The 23,297-nt window shown below is 36.5% G+C and overlaps 1 protein-coding gene and 1 long non-coding RNA gene across 2 annotated transcripts; both read left to right on the top strand.

Moving 5' to 3' along the window:
• The first annotated feature begins 11,100 nt into the window (after positions 1 to 11,100).
• Positions 11,101 to 21,472, top strand: LOC110908409 (putative disease resistance RPP13-like protein 1). The gene is made up of 3 exons (XM_022153350.2): positions 11,101 to 15,179; positions 15,809 to 15,952; positions 21,045 to 21,472. The coding sequence occupies exon 1, from the start codon at positions 11,101 to 11,103 to the stop codon at positions 15,166 to 15,168; it is 4,068 nt and encodes a 1,355-aa protein (XP_022009042.1). The 3' UTR covers positions 15,169 to 15,179; positions 15,809 to 15,952; positions 21,045 to 21,472.
• A 28-nt stretch (positions 21,473 to 21,500) lies between these two features.
• Positions 21,501 to 22,546, top strand: LOC110908887. Its single transcript, XR_002574982.2, has 2 exons — positions 21,501 to 21,877; positions 21,970 to 22,546. It is a non-coding gene; the product is annotated as an uncharacterized LOC110908887 (long non-coding RNA).
• Positions 22,547 to 23,297: the final 751 nt, after the last annotated feature.

A 23,297-nucleotide genomic window follows, 5' to 3' on the forward strand; every position in this document is an offset into this window, starting at 1 on the left:
TCGAGTGAATTGATTGTGTATAATTGGTAGTGAAACCAATCCAGTGAACAAAAAGACCAACTGTTGGGTCACTCACAACCCATTCTAATGCATGTTTGGGCACGATGATTAAAACATTTTTGGATGGGCTTGGAATCGAGTGGGCCGCACATTTAGGTGTTAATGGCAAAAGGCAGTTGGGGCCTGGGCTTAGACGTAGGCAGCCCAATGGCACCCTTTGTTTGGGCCGCATGGTTGAAGTTGCTGTTGGGCCGAGTTGTTATGGACCGAGGTATGGGGGACTGGTATAACTCAAACTGCAAAAATTAGTAGTAAGGGTAACTGAATTTGCGCAGGGATGGGTCACTCCGTACACACACGGGCACTTGTAGATGAAATGTTGTGGACTACAAACTAAGGTTTAGGCCCGAATGATTCATTGGGCTGCACAACCCTACGTTGTAATGAAATTGGAAACCCGGATATGCAAAGTAAACTTGTGTGTGGAACCATAGACTTTGCTAACATGAAGGTGTGTAACGTGTTAACTACTGTGACTTGCATGAAAGATGTGAAATATTTTATGAATGTAACATGTATGAGTGTGATAACATGGCGTGGTGCGAAGGTGAACATGCTTACGGCTAAAAACTTAGTACGGCTTGTGTGGGCATTACATGCTGTGTTAGTTATTACTTGTGCAATGTGTACTTAAGGGTAGTAACATGTGTAACTATGAAACTGACTGTCACTGGTAACCCTAATAGGATTGGCTGACCAACTGTAAACAGGAAGTCAATCTTACCGAGCAAACCAAAGTAGTTCAGCTGCACTTTTCTAAGCATGGCGTCCTGGTGGTTTGGGGACATCTGGTAAACGTTCTGAAGGGAATACTGGGTAAACTGTTTAATCGGGATGTTGGTTATTGAACACAGTATAAATCATGTAAGACCCCGTACATCTACCGTGTTGCTGAAGAAGCAACGAGGTATTTAAGTTGATAGCGCTATTAGGTTGGCACCCTCACACCGGGGCCGAAAGGACGGGCCGTGAACTAATTACCTGGACTTCATGACCAATGCCTATTAGGGGCATTGGGTTGGGCATTCACATCGTGTACATATAAGACCCTTACATCTATTCAAGGTTGTTGATACCTTGACATCATGACCAATGCCTAAATGGAGCATTGGGGTTGGGCATTCAATCTAGCCCGCCATAATACGGTATCGAGTAATAACAACATCAAATCAAATTATTGAACTGTTGAATCGGTGAACTGTTTTATACACATACCTGGTAACTAAACGCATTAACAAAACTTGAACTCACCAGCGTTGTCTGACAACACTTGTCTGCATTGCTTGCAGGTTGTAGGTTTATATCATTGGGTCTTGCTGTCTGGGAATGCCTGGAGTGGTCATGGTCGTGATACATGGAATCTCAAAAACAAGCTTAATGGTTTATGTACACATGGTTACGAAACACTTAACAAATGAGTTATGCTTCCGCTGTATACAATGAGTGATACGTAACGTTTGTAACCCTTTATGTTAATGAGTGAGTTTTATTTAATTATATTCATGAGTTCAATGTGATTGGTGGCTTGGATCCTGGTATGTCACACGCCTCGCGGGGATTTCCGCATGTGGTATTTTGGGGGTGTGACAACTTCACTGCCTGTTTATCGAACCCATACTTGGTGTCTTTCTTGCTCTCCAAGCTGGTTCTGCTGTCTCTCCATGAATCCTTGCCCCTCCTCACAGCACTAGCAAAGGCCCACTTGATGTCCATCAAATCCATCTCTTCCTTGTCAATCTGCTGATAGTCTTCTTGTGTCAGATTAATGTTGCCAATCTGACCATTCCACTAAACCCACAGTATGCGCCCACCAAAGTGTTAAGCAGGCTCCATGTGTTCCTTTGCTACTTCCACACAGACTTTGAAAAGCTTGAAGTGTCGAGCCGGTACTGTATTTGGCTTAGATTGCTGACCTGCAGATGACGTGCTTCCATAACAGCTTGTTGTTGAGGCCAGGAAGTGGATTCCATAGAGATCAGTTTGCTACGGTAGATGAGCGATAGGCTTGCCTGTTGAGGAACTGGCTGTAGAGGATTTCATAAAGTCTGTTGTTGGAGCTGGCTTGACAGGAACCTGTATCGGGTTGCCATATAAGTCTCTGCTCGTGACAAATGCCGTCTGAAGAGGAGCATGATTCACTGGTCTTGCAGAAGAGGTGCTGGAGGTTCCATATACATTCTGGATTCTGTGGAAACTGGAACCTTCTTTGCCTTTAAGTTTCTTCCTGATCCTTGTTCTCCAAAAAGCTGCACGAAGTCGTTGATGTTTGTTGTAGCCAAAACCCGTTGTATTTTCAGAATTTCCAAGAAACTATTCCACTGGGGTGGCAATGCATCAGCAAACTTCTTTACTACCTCCACTGGAGTCGTCACAGCCCCAAAATTACCCAACTCTGTAAGCAAGTGATAGAACCGACTTGTCATATCTCCCAACGATTCCTTATCCATACACGTGAAGCCATCGAATTCTTTCTTGAGTAGGTCGTGTCGCAGTTGACGTGTTGCTTCATTACCTACCCCTCTGGTCTTTCAACGCATCCCACAACTTCTTCGTTGTTTTGAAACTAACAAACTGATGGTAGATATCTTTGCTTAACGCCTGCGTAAGAATGGTGTATGCTTTCTTTTCCAGATCATACATCTTCTTTGATCTTCAGGAAGATCGGCAAACGTAGCAGCAGATGAAGCGGCAACCTCTATCGTTTGATCAAAATATGTGGTGAAACGTAGCCATAATTCTGTATTTTGCCCTAGCACGTAAGTGTTAGAACCTATCAACCCATCCCGGATATTCGTTTAGGTGCATCAACTTTGGAGGTCGATTCAAGCTTCCGGTTTCGCTCTCGCTTAATAAAATGCTTTGAATACTGGGCGTCTGATTTGATACAAAAGCCCATTGACCGGTAGGTATAGCATTTGCTTGCGAAGAAGTAGATACGGGGAGATTCGGCCCACGAGGGAGATTAACTAGTATTCCTGTACTTTCCCTCATCTGGAGACGGAGTTCCCCACCAACTTGGATTCATTTTAACTGCTTGATGATGAATACCTAATCAACACACTTGAACAGGCGGTTACAACACTTATGTAAAATTTTTAACAATATTGACAATGTATAACAAAATCCAAGATGATCGTTGAATCAGATGCCCAAAGGTGGTGAAGCCCAATGGGTTAAATGCTGACCCCACTTCTTTAATGACAAAACAGCCTTGTGCAAGCCCAACTTCTATATGAAGCCCAAATCTTGTGCGAGTAGACAAGTCTTGTGCGACCGATACAAATCTTGTGCGACTAATAAAAAGGCCCAAATATAATTTAAATGATGCCCAAATAGAAGCCCACTTAAAGGTCCGACATAATCAAAAGTCTAAATGGAAACCCGGTTCTGTGTAAGCCCACTATCTTGTGCGGTTACATATATTGTACAAATAATTGATCTTGTGCGATTCAATTCTTGTGCAAATAATCAATCAATCTTGTGCGACTGGAGCCCAAACAAAAGTCCAACAGAAGCCCACTTTAAGGTGTGATATAATCAGAAGCCCAAATTGAAACCCAATTCTTGTGCGATTCCAATATCTTGTGCGGCTAACTGGATGTTGTGCGACTGAGTATTTTAAGCAATTGGAGATCTTGACTTTCTATCCTCCTGACACAAAGTACACTCATAGAGCATGCTATCTCACCAACTCACCATACCTTGAAAACATAATTTTCAAACTGACACCCATCATACTTTCGTGCACAAGCTTCAAACAACAATATTATAATAATAACAACATTACAACACAACAATTCACCAACCAAAGGATCAAACTCAGATGTACATCAAGACAACTCAAGAACACTTTGAAGATACACAAGAACTCCGGTGAAATATGAGTTTTCCGGTCGCCGGAAAAATCATCGAACACGAATTTTGCACAAAAGTTTCAATAACAACCAAATCTAACATGTATAAATGTATTCCAACAAGGTTTTTTGTCAAAACTTATAGCAAAATACCAAGATATTCACTGATTTTTTAACAATTTTCAGACAAAAAAATATAACTTTTTCAAGAACAAAATTTGAAAATCAAGAAAAACGACTCGGTCTTAACAAGGAAGAGAGCCAAGGCTCTGATACCACTTGTAGGTCCGGCTAGGGGAGGATCTAGTCGCCTAATCCTTGCGTACAAACACACCCGGTTGTGCGGAATCCAACCGGAGATGCAGACCGAGTTAGAACACGACAAGAACACGAGAAGGAGACCGAGACTCAAAGATTAACACCAATGTATTAATACTTGAAACGGTTACAAATCAATGTTTACAAAATAATCCTTTGCAAACTCTGACTAGAACACTCGGGTATATGTTCTGTCTTGTGCATCCCTTCTCACTTTAAAACAATTGATTTCAGCAAATATATATATGCTTCATTTGTGCGATTCGTTCACTTGTGCGATTGGTTCACTTGTGCGATTGGTTATGAGGTTCGGCCCAATGGTCAAGGTTTCGGCCCATGTTCATTTGGTGTTGCATGCAAGGTAGTTGATTGGCCCAAATAACAGTTCATGTAATCTTTACGTAAATTCCATGCCAACAATTGCAAATGCATTTGGTCAAAGTATATGACATCATCATGATGATGTCATGATGATGTGGCAGCGGGAACCGGCTCGCGGCGCTCCGTGCTTCGCGTGTCGAACTCTGGGACGCACGACGGAGGAATGTCGTGACGTTGGGCTTGAGCCGAACCGACCCGAGTCGAACCGAACCGAGTCGTGTCCACATAATATGTATCAACAGACTCTTGGTCAACATCTGATTGACTTTTGGTCAATATCTCATTTAGTATTCAACAGACGTTTGAATAACTCAAACAGTGGTTTTAACATCTGTTTGACTTTAGGTCAACAATTCATGGAAACCCATGTTAGGTTGAACAGTGTTTTGAAGAGGAAAATAGTCCTAAAATATAAGAAGACAATGGATCTGGTTGAACATTTGTTTCACTTTTGGTCAACAACTGTTTGACTTTTGGTCAACATCTGTTTGCTCAATCAGATTGGGTGTTAAAGTATAGTTCTTGAAGTCATTATTTTGTTTTCTTGAATTCTATGTAATTTTTTTAAGAAGTACAAGAACAAACATTTTTACAAAATCCCAAATCACCCGATCATGTAAGTGCATTGAAGTAAATATGGAAATGATGTTATTCATGTGGTCCTGTTGTGCTTTTGTTTGACCTCTAATATGGGTTTATGATCTAATCTGGTGATGTGAAGACATTGTTGTTGAATCCAATGAGATGCTTGATGTAATGAGGTCGTATTAATAACAAATAATAATTGATATAACTAAGTTTCCCGAGCCCAGGAAGCAATCCCGGGTAATAACCTAGTGTTCAAATATATATAAGATCAAAGTTCAAATCTAAGTTTTGATTACGTACCTTATCAGATTCTACAACGTTCACTCGCATGACTCCTATCCAAACAGATTCTATGGAACATTTTCAGTTGATTTCGAAGAAGTTAGGGCACCGGTGATGGTTCGAGATCCGGAATGCGAGATGGTTTGAGATCTGGTATTTGTTTTAGGTTTTGGGGTATTCAGATCTTGGAATGTATATGAGATGGGTTTTTAATTGTAAAAAGGGTTTTAACGCGTCGCTTAAGTTGTTTTAGGTTTAGATCTGGAATGTATAATTTCACTTTTTTTAACAAATAAACAATTTGTATTTTTTTTTTACGGTGTTTTGGTTTTGGGTGCAAAAAGAACGAGCATATGCATTAATGCATTATTATTATATATACAATAGATCAATATTAACATATATGATATATGGGGTAATATCAAATAAAAAGTTAATTTTGCCTAAGTAGGATGAAAAGAAATCTTAACGATTCATTTTTCAAATCAATGGTTAAGATGAAAGTGTAGGAGAAATGAGGAGTGCAAGGGTATCTTGGGAGAATCCTATTTATGGACTTTCTCTTTCCACATGCAAGACACATGCATATTCCACCCCCCCGTTTTTTAAACATTCATAACTTTTTCATATGATTATTTTTTCATAAAAATTTCACCGTAAAATCGAGCGTCTTTTTATCTTTAATTTGAGTACCATATTGCTATATAAAATACGAAGTCTAAAAAAGCCACTAAAATGTGTTGTATTTCTATATTGTATAACATTTTTTGTGCTGAATTTTTTACTATATTTTTGTGCTGAATTTTTTTGTCTTAAATTTTTTTTTCTCAATTTTTTGTGCTAGATTTTTTTGTACTACATTTTTGCTTAATTTTTTTGTGCTATATTTTTTTGTACTAGATTTTTTTTGCTATATTTTTTTGTACTACATTTTTGTGCTATATTTTTTGTACTAGATTTTTTGTGCTAAATTTTTGTATACTAGACTTTTTTGTTGTATTTTTAAAAAACTAAAGGGGTGCCACATGTTATTTTTACTCATATTTATAAGGACCAAAATGTCCTTCATTCATACTTATTAGAAGTGTCACATGTCATCATCATCACAATCCTTCTTAGGCTACTTATGCAAAATCCACTTTTTAGTGGATCATTCCTCATATAATTCATTACCCATTACCCATTACTATAATTTTCAACATGTTTAAGCATAAAAATTTTGTAACTTATGCTTTGTGAGTTTTTCAAAAAAAATTGAACTTTTTTTACTTTTAACGCAAAACTATTTGATTCTTTACTTTTAACTAAAAACTATTTGATTTTTGCGTGATTCTATTTACGCCCAACTTTTTACTATTTACACCAAGTGATGTAACATTAATAAATTTAAATTTGTGTTTTTTTATAAATCCTGATATAATATGTTTTATTAAAAAACAAATACGGTTTTGTGATACGCTTATTTTTATTTTCGTTTTGATATAAATTTTATAAAAAACGGAATATAAAATTTTATAACTACTTATAAACGTTATATTTGATACCGCTCCGTTTTTTATAAAATTTATATCAAAACGTAGACAAAAATAAGCACATCGTAAAACCATATTTGGTTTTTTATAAAACATTATATATTGGAAGTTAGAAAAGAAAAATACAAATTTGAATTTATTAATGTCAAATCACTTATTGAAAATATAAAAATTGGGTGTAAATAGTAGGACCTTTTGATTTTTTTCCTTTTGACTTCAAAACTTTTCATCTTTACTTTTAATCTAAGACTATTTGATTTTTTTTACTTTAACCCCAAAATTTTGCATCCTTTGCAGTTTAACCTCACAATTTTTTTTACTTTCAACTTTAGTTCTCTATACTTTTCATTTTTCGCAAAACTTTGGTTTTACGATCCGTTCTAAATTTTGCGAGTTTACACGGCGCAACATGCGTGTGTGGTTAAACGTTTTTACGTGGTTTATTTTTTTCCCGTTTAACAGGTCCATCGTAACGTGCAGGTCCTAGATCGACTTAGTTATTCTTTGATATGTTTTACGTTTCTGTTTAGTTTCTTCGCATTAACACGCAGCAACTTCAGTATTGGTTGTCATGTGGCATTGATGTTCGCCCCTGCTGCAACGTGAGGGTGGTTAATACTAGTTCAAAGATAAAACATAACACAAGTTAACCTATCTCAACTACTTTTGTTCAAATATGACGTACTCTCTCGCTGATGTTTTAATGGGGTGCTCTCAAGTTCAAATCCAAAATCCAACCACATGACTATCATGCGGTCTATCTATTTTTTTATTTCTTTTAAATGCTTAAACTTTTGTGTAGCCTCATATTTTTAAATGGATTACTATAATATGATTTTTTGGATGAGACCGGATTCATTGTGAAATCCTCTATAGATGACTAACTGATCCGTTTTTCCAAATAACCTGTTTTGACAGTTACAGGACCCACATGTTTTGCCACCATTGGTGAAAAGTTGATATATCCATTTTGTCCAATAAATAAATGAGGTTTAGACTTTATATTTTCCTTTTGACCCCAAAACTTTTCATCTTTACTTTTAATCTAAGACTATTTGATTTTTTTTTTACTTTTAACCTCAAAATTTTTCATCTTTTGCAGTTTAACCTCACAATTTTTTTTTACTTTCAACTTTAGTTCTCTATACTTTTCATTTTTCGCAAAACTTTGGTTTTACGATCCGTTCTAAATTTTGCGAGTTTACACGGCGCAACATGCGTGTGTGGTTAAACGTTTTTACGTGGTTTATTTTTTTCCCGTTTAACAGGTCCATCGTAATGTGCAGGTCCTAGATCGACTTAGTTATTCTTTGATATGTTTTACGTTTCTGTTTAGTTTCTTCGCATTAACACGCAGCAACTTCAGTATTGGTTGTCATGTGGCATTGATGTTCGCCCCTGCTGCAATGTGAGGGTGCTTAATACTAGTTCAAAGATAAAACATAACACAAGTTAACCTATCTCAACTACTTTTGTTCAAATATGACGTACTCTCTCGCTGATGTTTTAATGGGGTGCTCTCAAGTTCAAATCCAAAATCCAACCACATGACTATCATGCGGTCTATCTATTTTTTTATTTCTTTTAAATGCTTAAACTTTTGTGTAGCCTCATATTTTTAAATGGATTACTATAATATGATTTTTTGGATGAGACCGGATTCATTGTGAAATCCTCTATAGATGACTAACTGATCCGTTTTTCCAAATAACCTGTTTTGACAGTTACAGGACCCACATGTTTTGCCACCATTGGTGAAAAGTTGATATATCCATTTTGTCCAATAAATAAATGAGGTTTAGACTTTATATTTTCCTTTTGACCCCAAAACTTTTCATCTTTACTTTTAATCTAAGACTATTTGATTTTTTTTTTACTTTTAACCTCAAAATTTTTCATCTTTTGCAGTTTAACCTCACAATTTTTTTTACTTTCAACTTTAGTTCTCTATACTTTTCATTTTTCGCAAAACTTTGGTTTTACGATCCGTTCTAAATTTTGCGAGTTTACACGGCGCAACATGCGTGTGTGGTTAAACGTTTTTACGTGGTTTATTTTTTTCCCGTTTAACAGGTCCATCGTAATGTGCAGGTCCTAGATCGACTTAGTTATTCTTTGATATGTTTTACGTTTCTGTTTAGTTTCTTCGCATTAACACGCAGCAACTTCAGTATTGGTTGTCATGTGGCATTGATGTTCGCCCCTGCTGCAATGTGAGGGTGCTTAATACTAGTTCAAAGATAAAACATAACACAAGTTAACCTATCTCAACTACTTTTGTTCAAATATGACGTACTCTCTCGCTGATGTTTTAATGGGGTGCTCTCAAGTTCAAATCCAAAATCCAACCACATGACTATCATGCGGTCTATCTATTTTTTTATTTCTTTTAAATGCTTAAACTTTTGTGTAGCCTCATATTTAAAAAAAAAAAAATGGATTACTATAATATGATTTTTTTGGATGAGACCGGATTCATTGTGAAATCCTCTATAGATGACTAACTGATCCGTTTTTCCAAATAACCTATTTTGACAGTTACAGGACCCACACGTTTTGCCACCATTGGTGAAAAGTTGATATATCCATTTTGTCCAATAAATAAATGAGGTTTAAACTTTATATCAGGGGCGGACCTACTTACTTATGTAGGTGGGCGGCCGCACCCTTTGAAAAAAAGGTTTTAGGGTTAAATTTCATGCAAAATCTCAATCGCATCCTTTGAAAATTTTCAACCGCATCTTTTGGAAATTTTCAACCGCCCCCTTTAAAAAAACTTTTGAATTAAAAAAAAAATGTAAACATCGTTTTTATTAAAATATAATCTAGTGTATATAATTATACTTTAACCACTTTACTTAACAATTTAACCCAATAACTTTCACTTAACAATTTAGCCATTAGGCCACTAAACATTCCATTGTAACCCAAGCCCAATTAACCCAACCCAATTAAATTTGAAGTTAAATAAAATAACCCAACCCAACCACCCCTTCCAATTCTTTCTCCGACTCTGCCTCTTCTGATCGCGCAGCAGCCGACGCACGAAAGCAGTCAACATACACGACGACAGCGACTGCATTCTCACAGGAAAAGCTTGATTCCGGCCACCCCACCACCTGGAATACAAAATTTAACGAGGTACCTTCATTTTTTATTTTTAATTTTTGATGTATTATGTGGTTTTTAGGAGAGATAGAGTTATAGAGATATTAAAAGTGTTTGAAACTTTATGTGTTTTGATGAATTTTTTTTTGTTGTTCTACACTTTAGTAGCACAATTTTGTTGTTTTGATGTTTTTTTTGTTGTTCTAGACTTTACTAGAGCTTGAAAATTAAAATTGAAAATTATGGATCGATTTATATGTGATAGAAACCATGATTAGGGAAGTTTTGGCGAGATGTCTTATGAGGAACTGTTAGAAAAGTAACTCTAAATGATGTTTAGCATAGATTTCAAAAAATGAAAACTTGTAGGGCACAATTTAAACTTGTTTATAATTACGTTTGACATGTTTTTGATGGTTATATAAATTTTAGTTAGATGTTATTTTGTTTTACATGACCCGACCCGATATGAACCGATTTTTTTATATATATCCAAGGGCCTAAAATCTTTAAAAATATTCCGCACCCCCATAAAAAAATTTATGGGTCCGCCACTGTTTATATATACTACTCAAGTGTTAATAGTAGATGTTGTAAAGTGGGTGGGTTGGGTAACGTGAATAGCAACAAGTTAATATTTTAAAAGTAAAACTAAGGAACTATTTATTTAATTTAGGAACAACCCAAAACTAGATGCCCTACAATTACATCCACATGATTATCTTTGACAGAAAAGCAAATTCTTTGCTTATTTTTGACGATAAAGTCTGCCAGCCAGAACATGCACAAGAATATTTAAGAAAAAAAGTTTGCCATAATAATCACACGAATAGAATAACTTGCTACTATCCAACAAGTTATTCTCTAAGGATACGGTTTATTTTTGTACTATAAACATGTGTTACAACTGTTATTTCAATGCACTCCTCATTGATCATTTACATCCATAGTTCCAGTTTTTGTAATTGCAATAAACAATGGCTGAAACTATTGCTACTGAACTCGTCAAAGTCCTTTTCCAGAAGCTGTCTGATGAAGCCTTCAAGCGAATTGCTCGCGCTCAGGGATTTCACAACGAGCTGAAGGAGTTGAAGAGCACACTGTCCAGGATCCAAGATCTGCTTAATGATGCTTCCCAGAAGGAGGTGACTCATAAATCTGTCAAATCATGGTTGAATGCTCTCCAACATCTGGCTTACGATATCAATGACGTACTCGACGATTTGGCTACCGAAGACATGCATCGTGAGCTGACCCTGGAATCAAGAGCAAACATCTGCAGCAAGGTAAGAAAGCTCATCCCATCATGCTGCACAAATTTCTCACTAACTCATAGGCTGTCTCCCAGGTTAGATAGTATTAACAGAGAGTTAGAAAAGCTAGAAAAACGAAAAACGGATCTAGGTTTGCTTAAGATAGATGAAAAGCCAAGAAATGCTAGTAGAAGAAGCGAAACCTCTTTGCCAGAACGCGATGTTGTCGGAAGAGAAGTTGAGAAAGAGCAATTGCTTAAAAAGTTGTTGGGGGATGATGATGGGTCATCTCAGGATAACTTTAGCGTCTTACCTATAGTTGGTATGGGTGGGGTTGGAAAAACCACTCTCGCTAGACTTTTGTACAATGATACAAAGGTGCAGGATCACTTTGAACCCAAGGCATGGGTTTGTGTTTCAGATGATTTTGATATTTTTAAGATAAGCAATACCATCTTTCAGTCTGTGACTACTACCAAAAACGAGAAATTTGAAGATTTAGATAAGCTTCAAATAGCTATTGCAGAGCAATTTAAGGGCAAACGATTTCTACTAGTAGTTGATGATGTGTGGAGTGAAAACTATGGGGATTGGGAAAACCTAGTGCGCCCATTTCTATCATGTGCTCCTGGAAGTAGGATAATCATGACAACTCGTAAGGAGCAATTGCTCAAACAAATAGGTTTTCATAATGTAGACCGTCTCAAGAGTTTGTCGAGTGAAGATGCATTGTGTTTATTTGCAGTACATGCATTGGGGGTAGATAACTTCGACTCACACACGACACTTAAACCGCAAGGTGAAGGTATTGTGAAAAAGTGTGGTTGTTTGCCTTTGGCTTTAAAGGCAATTGGAAGGCTTTTAAGGACGAAAACAGATAGAGAAGACTGGGATGAGGTGTTGAATAGCGAGATATGGGATGTAGAAATTGGTAATGCCACTGAAAGTGGTAAAGATGTGGAAAATAGTGATAAGATTGTTCCGGCACTTAGGATAAGCTACCATGAACTTTCTGCAGATTTGAAGCAGTTGTTTGCATACTGTTCCTTGTTCCCCAAAGACTTTTTGTTTGACAAGGAGGAGTTGGTATCGTTGTGGATGGCAGAAGGGTTTTTGAACCCATCCAAGTCACCAGAACGCTTGGGCCGTGAATATTTTGAAATTTTATTATCAAGGTCATTTTTCCAACATGCACCGAATGATGAATCATTGTTTATCATGCATGATCTGATGAATGACTTGGCCACTTTTGTTGCCGGGGAATTTTTTCTAAGGTTTGACAATCATATGGAGACAAATCCAGAAGCTTTGGTAAAGTATCGCCATATGTCATTTACTCGCGAGGAGTATGTAGGTTACCAAAAGTTTGAGGCATTCAAAGGAGCCAAAAGCTTGAGAACATTTTTAGCAGTATCTCCCGGTGTGGATAAAGGTTGGGGCTATTGTTACTTATCTTCTAAGATTTTGGATGACTTACTTCCAGAGTTAACATTGTTAAGGGTCCTTTCTTTGAGTCGTTTTCAGATAAGTGAGGTACCGGAGTTCATTGGTACTTTGAAACACTTGCGGTATCTTAACTTATCTCGAACAAATATAGAAGAGTTACCAGAGAATGTTGGAAACCTTTATAATCTACAGACATTGATCGTTTCTGAGTGTTGGGGGTTAACAAACCTGCCTAAAAGCTTCTTAAATCTTAAAAGGTTACGACATTTGGACATAAGACATACTCCGTTGGAGAAGCTGCCATTGGGGATTGGTGAGTTGGAAAGCCTACAGACTCTCTCCAAGATCATCATTGAAGGAGATGATGGCTTTGCAATAAATGAGCTCAAGGGATTAACAAATCTCCATGGGAAAGTTTCCATTGAGGGATTGCACAAAGTGCAAAGCGCAAAGCATGCACGGGAGGCGAACTTATCTCTGAAAAAGATTACTGGATTAGAGCTGCAATGGGTTGATGTGTTTGATGGCTCACGAACGGATACACTTGAAGAGGAAGTTCTCAATGAGCTGAAACCTAATAGTGATACGTTGAAAACGCTTTCAATGGTGTCATACGGGGGAACACAAATTTCAAATTGGGTTGGTGATCGCTCCTTTCATGAGTTGGTTAATGTGTCAATACGTGGTTGTAAAAAATGCACATCTCTACCCCCATTTGGGTTGCTCCCATCACTTAAGAGGTTGCATATTCAAGGCATGGATGAGGTTAAACTCATAGGTCTGGAGTTAACCGGAAATGATGTTAACGCCTTCCGTTCACTTGAAGTGCTAACATTTGAAGATATGTCTGGATGGGAGGGGTGGTCAACTAAAAATGAGGGTTCAGCAGCAGTGTTTCCATGCCTTAAAGAGCTTTATGTAAAGAATTGTCCACAATTGATTAATGTCTCACTTCAAGCACTGCCTTCACTCAAGGTTCTTGAAATTAAGAGATGTGGTGATGATGTGTTGAGAAGTCTGGTTCAGGTAGCTTCCTCAGTCACTGAGTTGAGAATAACTGATATCTTAGGGCTTACATATAAGGTGTGGAGAGGAGTTATAGGGTATCTTAGGGAAGTTGAAGATTTAAGTATTGAAGAATGTAATGAAATAGAATACTTGTGGGAATCAGAAACAGAGGCAAGTAAGCTTCTTGTGAGATTAAAGGAATTGAGTTTACGGGGATGTTCAGGTTTGGTAAGTTTAGAAGAGAAAGAGGAGGATGACAATTTTGGGAGCAGCACCCTGTTATCTCTTAGAAGTTTGTCTGTAAATTCTTGTAGTAGCATAAAGCGTTTATGCGGTCCAAATAGCATTGAGAGTTTGGATATTCGTTATTGTTCAGTTATTACAGATGTCTACCTCCCAAAAGAAGGAGGGAATAAGCTCAAATCAGTTAGAATATGGGGTTGTTATAAACTTGAGGGAAAAATCAACAAAACAAGCATGCCAATGCTTGAAACCCTAACTATTATTGCTTGGGAAAATCTAAGATCAATCAGTGAATTGAGTAACTCCACTCACCTCACCAGCCTGGATATAATGCGATGCCCACATATCGTGTCACTTCCAGAGCTTCAGCTATCAAACCTCACCCGTTTGTCAATTTCTGAATGTGAAAGTCTGGTGTCATTACCTGAGCTATCGAATCTCACCAGTTTGTCAGTTAGTGATTGTAAAAGTCTGGAGTCATTACCTGAGCTATCAAACCTCACCCATTTTGAAATTTCTGAATGTGAAAGTCTGGTGTCATTACCTGAGCTATCAAACCTCACCTTTTTGTCAATTAGTAATTGCGAACGTCTAGTGTCATTACCTGAGCTAAAGAATCTCGCCTTGTTAAAAGATCTGAAAATCAGAAGGTGTCCAGGTATTGATGTTTCCATTCATGGTGGGCGTTGGCCTCCCAAATTGTGCTCACTTACACTAGAAGGGTTGAAGAAGCCCATATCAGAGTGTGGGGATCTGAATTTTCCAACTTCCCTTGTTGACCTGACGTTAGAGGATGAACCCAACGTGAGGAACTTTAGTCAATTGCTCCACCTTTTCCCTTCTTCTCTTACATCTCTGGACATAACTGGATTTGAAAAACTGGAATCACTATCAACGGGACTCCAACACCTCACATCTCTTCAACATCTGTACATTGGGTATTGCCCAAAGGTGAAAGATCTACCAGAGACGCTGTTGCCTTCCCTTCTGAGTTTGAGTATATATGGTGATTGCCCAAAATTGAAAGAAAGGTGTGAAGGAAGAGGCTCCCACTACTGGCCACTCATCTCTCATATCCCCTGCATCCACATATAAGACTAATAAAGGTACATGTTTATTAAATACCCTCTGATTTCCATAAGATAAACTGGTATTCTCAGTCTTGTGCGTGTTTGTTTTTTGTTTTGGACTAGGAATTTGTTGCTCAGTACCTAAAATTAAATTTTAATGATAACAATAATTTATACGTTGAAATCACTGTTCATGTGTTTAAATTAATATCTTAACATGTTTAATATCTCTCAAAGGGTTAAGTGGATGTTTACACAACTGAATATCTATTTTTTTACAACATTTTGATTGAAATCATGTCTTACTCTGATGTTTTCTTTTCTTAATTCAAATTTATTTCAATTAGACATGCAGTTATTATTTATATCACCTTGACTTTCGGTTTGATATATTCAAGAATCTGTTCAATCAGAGGGGGCTGAATGGATATGTGCTTCTTTTTTTCCTTAGCCTGTTTCATTATCCTTTTTGCAATTGCTTGAATTGAGTTTGTTCAATGATTCACTTTTAGTAATTCCATTAAAAACATGCCCTTTCAATTTCAATCCATTTGATTTTTTAAAACACATAGATCAAGCATCTTTCTCATTATCTTAGATCACAAGTTTCAATTTAGTGGAATAATCGAATAAAATATCTTATATAATACAACTATATTTTGCAGGATCCTCTAGCCATGACATAATTGTAAAGGATATTCTGGGTGAATGAGAGATTTTGGCAGTGTAATCTTGAGGAAAATGGTGTAAATCTCGGGCATATAATGACTGGATCAGCAAATAATAATCAAACTGTCAATGGCATAGGCGTAAGTTCCTTTCAGTCTACAACATAACAACCTGGTTTTGATTATTCGTATTCATGATATAACAGAGGATTAATTAATGATAGCAGGTTGGATTCACTATTCAAACATGCTTTTGGAATTTATTTTGACAGCATGTGTATACTTTATAAGTATACAAATAACACATTTTAAGTATACTTTTTCAAAATACTATTTGATCCATTTGAGACAACCACATGAACCCTTGCATTATATATAAATGAGTTAAAATTGTCGCATCCACAAAATATGTGTTAGATATAATACACTTATATTATACTAAGCTAGATAGTATTATTATTATTAATATTAGGTTTAACATAAGTTAATTAGGGAAGACGGTTATTACCGAATGAAACCCTTGTGTATATGTATTTATGTATCTCAACAATATTCATTCTCATCAAGTCATATTCATATGAACTATTCTTCTTCATTCGGATAATCCTATATTCGAAAATCTCAAAATCTAACAAAGTGGTATCAGAGCCACATCGATCGAACTCGGAAACTGCACGCTTAAACAATCAACATGAATCAAGCACAAGGAATCCAAACACAGATCCCCAAATTCACCGGGCAAAATTATTACCACTGGCACATTCAAATCAAAGTATTATTTGAATCACAGGATCTGTGGAATATCATAGACGAGGGATTCAAAGAACTGGGTGCAAATCCAACCGAGGAGGCAACGGCAACGTACAAAGATGCAGTCAAGAAAGATAAACGAGCGCTGTATATTATCTTTCAATCGGTAAACGAAACAATATTCGAGCGTATTGCACTTGCAAAGACATCAAAAGAAGCGTGGAACATCCTGCACAAATCTTACAAAGGAGAAAATCGGGTAAAAAACATTAAACTTCAATCTCTTCGTAGTGAATTTGATGCACTTAGGATGAAAGAAGGAGAATCTATTGAAGATTATTTCAATAGAACAGTATTAATAGTAAATCAATTGCGTATGAATGAAGATAATATTAGTGAACAAAAGATAGTAGAAAAGATCCTGCGTAGTTTGACTCGTAATTATGAGTCGGTTGTGATTACAATAGAGGAAACGAAAGATTTACATGATGTTTCGACGGAAGAATTAATGGGAATTCTTCAATCTCACGAACTGAGATTAAAACGATACGATGATGTTCCGATTGAACATGCATTTCAAGTACAAAACTCTATCCAAGATAGATACAAGCCGACACGAAATGATGGTTCGATGAAACAGCGGAACAAAGGAAAGGGTCGAAATTGGAATAACATTCGATGTTATAATTGTCAAAGGCTCGGACATACAGCAAAATTCTGTCAAAAGAAGGATGAGGGTGAGAAACCGGATAATGTGTTAATACATAAAGATGATGAAAGTGATGAACATGAAGATACGATGTTCATGATATTTAATATGGAAGAGGCAGTCAAGGATGACTGTTGGTTTCTCGACAGTGGCTGTAGTAATCACATGACGGGGTGCAGGAGTTTATTCATCAATCTGGATGAATCCATAAAGAAAGAAGTAAGAACAGGAGATGACAAGAGATTAGAAGTTGTCGGTAGTGGAGAAGTGTCCGTCTCTTTTAAAGGAAAGGACCGGACGATACCAAATGTTTTCTTTGTAGAAGGTTTAAAACACAATCTTTTAAGCGTGGGACAATTACTAAATAAAGGATATACAATTTTGTTTCAAAAGGGTCGATGTTTTATAAAGGATGCAAATAGTGAAGTTATAGGAGATATTCGGATGACGAGTAACAAGATGTTTCCTCTACATCTGAGTAGTGACAAAAGTTTTGCTATGACAATGACAACAAAGTGTTCATCAACTCTATGGCACGAAAGATATGGACACGTGAATATGGATACACTTATAAACATGAGAAACAAGGGTCTTGTTTCCGGGTTGCCCAAAATCATGAAACAAGAAGACATATGTGAAGGGTGCATCTCAGGAAAACAAACAAGAAAGGTATTTCCAAAGAAATCGACATGGCAGGCTAGTAAACCATTACAGCTCGTGCATTCCGACATATGCGGACCAATGAAGACAGAATCAATAGGAGGTTGCAGGTATTTTATTACGTTTATCGATGATTACACAAGGAAAACCTGGGTGTATTTTCTAAAATACAAGTCGGAAGCCTTAACTTATTTCAAGTCTTTCAAAGTCTTAAATGAAAAACAATCTGATCATCTGGTCAAAACATTAAGATCAGATCGAGGGGGAGAATATTGTAGCAACGCATTTCAAGAATATTTGAAGTCAAATGGGATAAGGCATCAACTCACAAATAGCTATTCCCCTCAACAAAACGGTGTGGCCGAGAGAAAAAACAGAACTTTGATGGAACTAAGTAGAAGTATGATGAACGCCAAACAATTAACAGATTGTTATTGGGCTGAAGCTGTAGCATGTGCTACCTACGTTTTAAATCGAACGGTGACCAAAACTAGACCAGATATGACACCCTATGAAGCATGGAATGGAAGCAAACCGAACGTCGAGCACCTTAGAGTATTCGGTTGTTTAGCTTATGTGCACATACCCAAACAACGTCGTAATAAGTTAAATATGAAAACAGAAAAGACTGTTTTTGTGGGATATAGTGATCGTAGCAAAGGATATAGATTATATAATCCACTTACGAAAAAGATTATAATCAGCCGAGATGTAGTGTTTGAAGAACAAAAGAGATGGGTTTCAATCTCTGAAACAAATAATGTGCCACTGGATATAACCGATGATGAAATAAGTCCGATTCAAAGAAACGAGAGTTCTGAAGGTGTTTCTGCAATACAAGAACAGTCGGAACAAAGTATGCCATCACCGTATGTAAGCGAAGAATCAAGTCCGAATGTGAGCAGTCACTCTCAAAACGAAGTATTATCAGCGACTAATCACTCACTAGAGCAAGAAGGCACATCATCATCGTCGGATTCAGAAAATGAAGTTATTCGCACTAAAAGTCTTAAAAGTGTATATCAAAATTCACGAGAATTGACTGAGGAGGAAGTGAAGCAGAAGTATAGTGAAGATCAAACGGTAAACTTTGTTCTCTATACAAGTTCTGACCCAACATCATATGAGGAAGCAAGCAAGGACCCAAGATGGACAGATGCAATGGACAAGGAAATCGAGTCAATACACAAAAATCAAACATGGGAACTTGTAGATCCTCCGTTACATCAAAAACCCATAGGTGTAAAGTGGATATATAAGACAAAGTATAATGAGAAAGGAAACATAGATAAATACAAGGCCAGATTAGTTGTTAAGGGATACAAGCAGAAATATGGGATCGATTATCAAGAGGTATTTGCTCCAGTAATCAGATTTGAGACAGTTAGACTAGTATTAGCCCTCGCAGCTCATCATGGATGGTACCTTCACCAAATGGACGTAAAAACAGCGTTCTTGAATGGAAAGTTAGAAGAACAAGTTTATATTGAACAACCTCAAGGGTATATCAAGAAAGGAGAAGAGAAAAAGGTATGTCACCTAAAACGTGCCCTATATGGGTTGAAACAAGCTCCGAGAGCATGGTACAGTCGAATAGATGCATATTTTATTCAGAATAAGTTCAAAAAGTGTATTTACGAACATACACTTTATATAAAGGACACAGAAGAAGGAAAACTAGTAGTATGCTTGTATGTAGATGACCTAATTCTAGCAAGCAGTTCAATGAGATTAATTACGGATTTCAAAGAGTCAATGAAAAAGGAATTCGAAATGACAGATATGGGACGCCTACATTACTTTCTTGGGGTAGAAGTAACTTATGAGAATGGAAATATCAATCTTTCACAAAAGAAGTACATGAGAAATCTACTTGAAAAGTTCCGAATGACTGGGTGTAATACCGTATCCACACCAATGGAGTATGGTTTAAAACTATCAAAAGATGACCCAGAAGAATTTGTTGATGAAGGAGTATTTCGCAGTCTAGTCGGGAGTTTAATGTATCTAACCAACACGAGACCAGATATTATGTTTGCAGTATGCAAAGTAAGTAGGTTTATGGAGAATCCAAAGAAAAGTCATTGGGATGCTGCAAAACGTATACTGAAATACATCAAAGGGACTCAGGAGCAAGGAATTACATATTCGAAAGGAGGGAAGAAACAATTAGTGGGATTCAGTGACAGCGATTATGCTGGAAATATAGATGATAGTAAGAGCACCTCTGGATATATATTTCATTTAGGATCAGGCCCCATATCATGGCAATCCAAGAAACAAAAGGTGGTCGCATTGTCCTCAACAGAAGCAGAATACATGGCACTATCTCTAACAGGGTGTCAAGCGTTATGGATTAAAGGAATCTTAAATGATCTAGAAGGAAAACTAGATTATTCCATTCCAATATTTTGTGACAACAAGTCAACCATTTGCTTGGCAAGAGATCCAGTCTATCATGGGAAGAGCAAGCATATAAGAGTCAAATATCATTTCATTAGAGACTTGATCAAGAAAAGGGAAGTAGCAGTTATATTCTGTGCAACTAAAGATCAAATGGCGGATATTATGACAAAAGCATTGCAACCAAAGGACTTCTTGCGGTTGAAGAATCTGCTACACTTAAATCTGAAGTAATCTAGCTTACGGGAGGGTGTTAGATATAATACACTTATATTATACTAAGCTAGATAGTATTATTATTATTAATATTAGGTTTAACATAAGTTAATTAGGGAAGACGGTTATTACCGAATGAAACCCTTGTGTATATGTATTTATGTATCTCAACAATATTCATTCTCATCAAGTCATATTCATATGAACTATTCTTCTTCATTCGGATAATCCTATATTCGAAAATCTCAAAATCTAACAATATGAACTGCAGTTTGACTCTTGATGTCAAATAAATTATATCAATTTACAAATTGGTTACAATTCTTCATTGAAAATGGATTTATAACTGGGATATAAATGCAACAGGTTCCACATCATCTTTAATGGAAAAAAGTTGTTTTTTAACATCCTTGTTATATTTAATTTTAAAAGCAATGGATTTTGGACACTAACGTCAAAGAGTGTTGTTTGACCCTTGAATATTTAAAATTGCAGTTATAGAAAGAAGAAAATCTATCAAGGTTTCTTCAAATCAACAAAACAGATCCAAGATACATCATATGCTCTTGTTTAGGTGGAAACAATACCATCAGATGCTGATTTATATGCTTTGATGTTGTCTGTTGGTTATGAGGTGAAGTAAGGGTCAAGTTTGATGCATTCGAACCGGAAAGATGGTTTCATCACATTGTTGCTTTCATCCACAAAGCATCTTTAAGTTTACAGCTTTGCAGGTTAGTAAAAATACAACCCATATTCATCATTCCTTTTTCGTTCAGATCATGTAACTGAACCATTGATTTGTAAAATTTTATGTGGTCTTGTTTAACAGTCAACCTTCAAGTTATGTCGTATGACCAAAGCAAAAGTATCTAGATCATCATAAGATGTATATCGTATGTTTACGGTTTTGACATGATTACCGTTTTGATGCAGAAACACAAGCGGGACAAAAAATTTATTTGGCTCAAGAATCTGCGTATGTGCAGATGATATTTTCTTCTATTTAGTTAAATTGTTTCATTTTCAAGGTGAATGAAAACAAAAGTGCAAAGTACAGATTGATGCTTAATCTTCACGTTGATGGTGATACAGAGTTGATCCATGATCTAGCACACTCGTATTTGGTGCGACTAGACACACGGAAGTGGACTGGAAAATGGTTCAAGCTAAAATGGGCATAACTTTCATTATGTTTGAAGTTATACGGGGATAAGTAATGGACACAAACGCCTCAACGAGCCACATGAATGGACAAATGCTATAGGCGGGTTTTCTGACTCTCAGCACCCAATTTCGACATCTAGAGCTCCAATTTTGAACTCAAGGTTTTCCCCAATTTTAGCAGTTTTAACTAATTTCGACTGTTTGTAAAAATGGGCTTGATTTTTTAACTAGATATTTATTCATTGTTTTTTAGGCTGTTAATTTCAAGGAACCCTTGGAGCGGTTACAAGTTGCGTCTGATGGCACTTGTCGTTCATGGTCTAAGTTACATACCTCTTATTGGAACTTATAACCGATGAAAAATTAATGGAATTTTGCCTCTAATGGCAAGTTACAACTAATGAGGATTATGGAACTAGCCTATGATGTCAAGTTACCATCTGATGAAGATTAAAGGAACTTACCACTGAAACAAGTTACCTCTAGTGAAGATCGATGAAGTCTCGCTAATGAAGAGATGCCATGTGTTAGCCTATCATTTGAAGAAGACAATCGGTTGAGAGGATGTTATACGTAATTGTCACTTGTCAATTTCGTACATCTCAACAAGATAACAAAAACATGAGTCCGCATTGAATTTATTATCACTCGACCCCATAGCTTATTGTGTCAAGTAGTTGAGAGTGAATTCGGTGCATGACCTTATGTGTGCAAACTTCAGAGGAAATTTGCAAGTCACAGAACCTTGCATAGCTAGGATATCGTCTTGAATTTCAATTGTGATTTGTGACTAGCTTTACATTATGTATTGAAACAATCGATTTTAATTACCCGAGTTCAAAGTGTCATGCACAGTAATGTTATGACCCTGAGATCTATGGATATAGTTTTTAAAAGATTTAGTTTTGTTATTCAAAAAGGGGTGGCGGTGCAACTTGTTGCCCGTTTACCTTCTATCTAGATGCCATTTTTTATTGCCAAGTAAATTTCAAAATAAATAGAAATTAGAAGCTGAAAACGAAAAACATTTTTTTAACTATACCTCTTTCTTAGAACAGTTCTTCACTTCTTCTACTCTCATTTATTGCTTTGTTCAATCAATTGACAACGAAACAGTGATACTTGACATATTGATTAACTAATATTTCATTGCAAACTAGCTAGTAATGAATCTAGGGTGTTCGCTAAGTCTTAGTTTGATTGTGATCCACAAAGTCAATCTCCCTACAACATTGTATCCTTGTATCCTGGAAAGATGTAATTCTCTTGGTAGTAACTCGAAAAGTATCCATTCATGTTGCAATGTCTTATAAAGAATCAATATATAAGGTAGACATCACCTATAAAGTTTACAAAAATATTGTCCTAGGTTATTAATAGATTTATGTTACAACTAGTGAATGCGATTTAGATAGTAAGAATGCACAACTACTATAATGACATGATTGTTTGATACCCTATACTATTGCAACTTTAGTTTACAATAATAAGTTTAGATGTAGGTAATGAGGTAACATAACAAAAGTAATCAAAAAAGTCAAACCTGAATGAAAAAAATTATCATCAAGAGATCACAAAAAC

This window comes from Helianthus annuus, chromosome 13, assembly GCF_002127325.2.
Source record: "Helianthus annuus cultivar XRQ/B chromosome 13, HanXRQr2.0-SUNRISE, whole genome shotgun sequence".
In the NCBI taxonomy this organism is placed as follows: Eukaryota; Viridiplantae; Streptophyta; class Magnoliopsida; order Asterales; family Asteraceae; genus Helianthus; species Helianthus annuus.

Bases quoted from the DNA above. Each gene is read 5' to 3' on its own strand.
- LOC110908409 (XM_022153350.2), top strand. From the start codon at position 11,101: ATGGCTGAAACTATTGCTACTGAACTCGTCAAAGTCCTTTTCCAGAAG.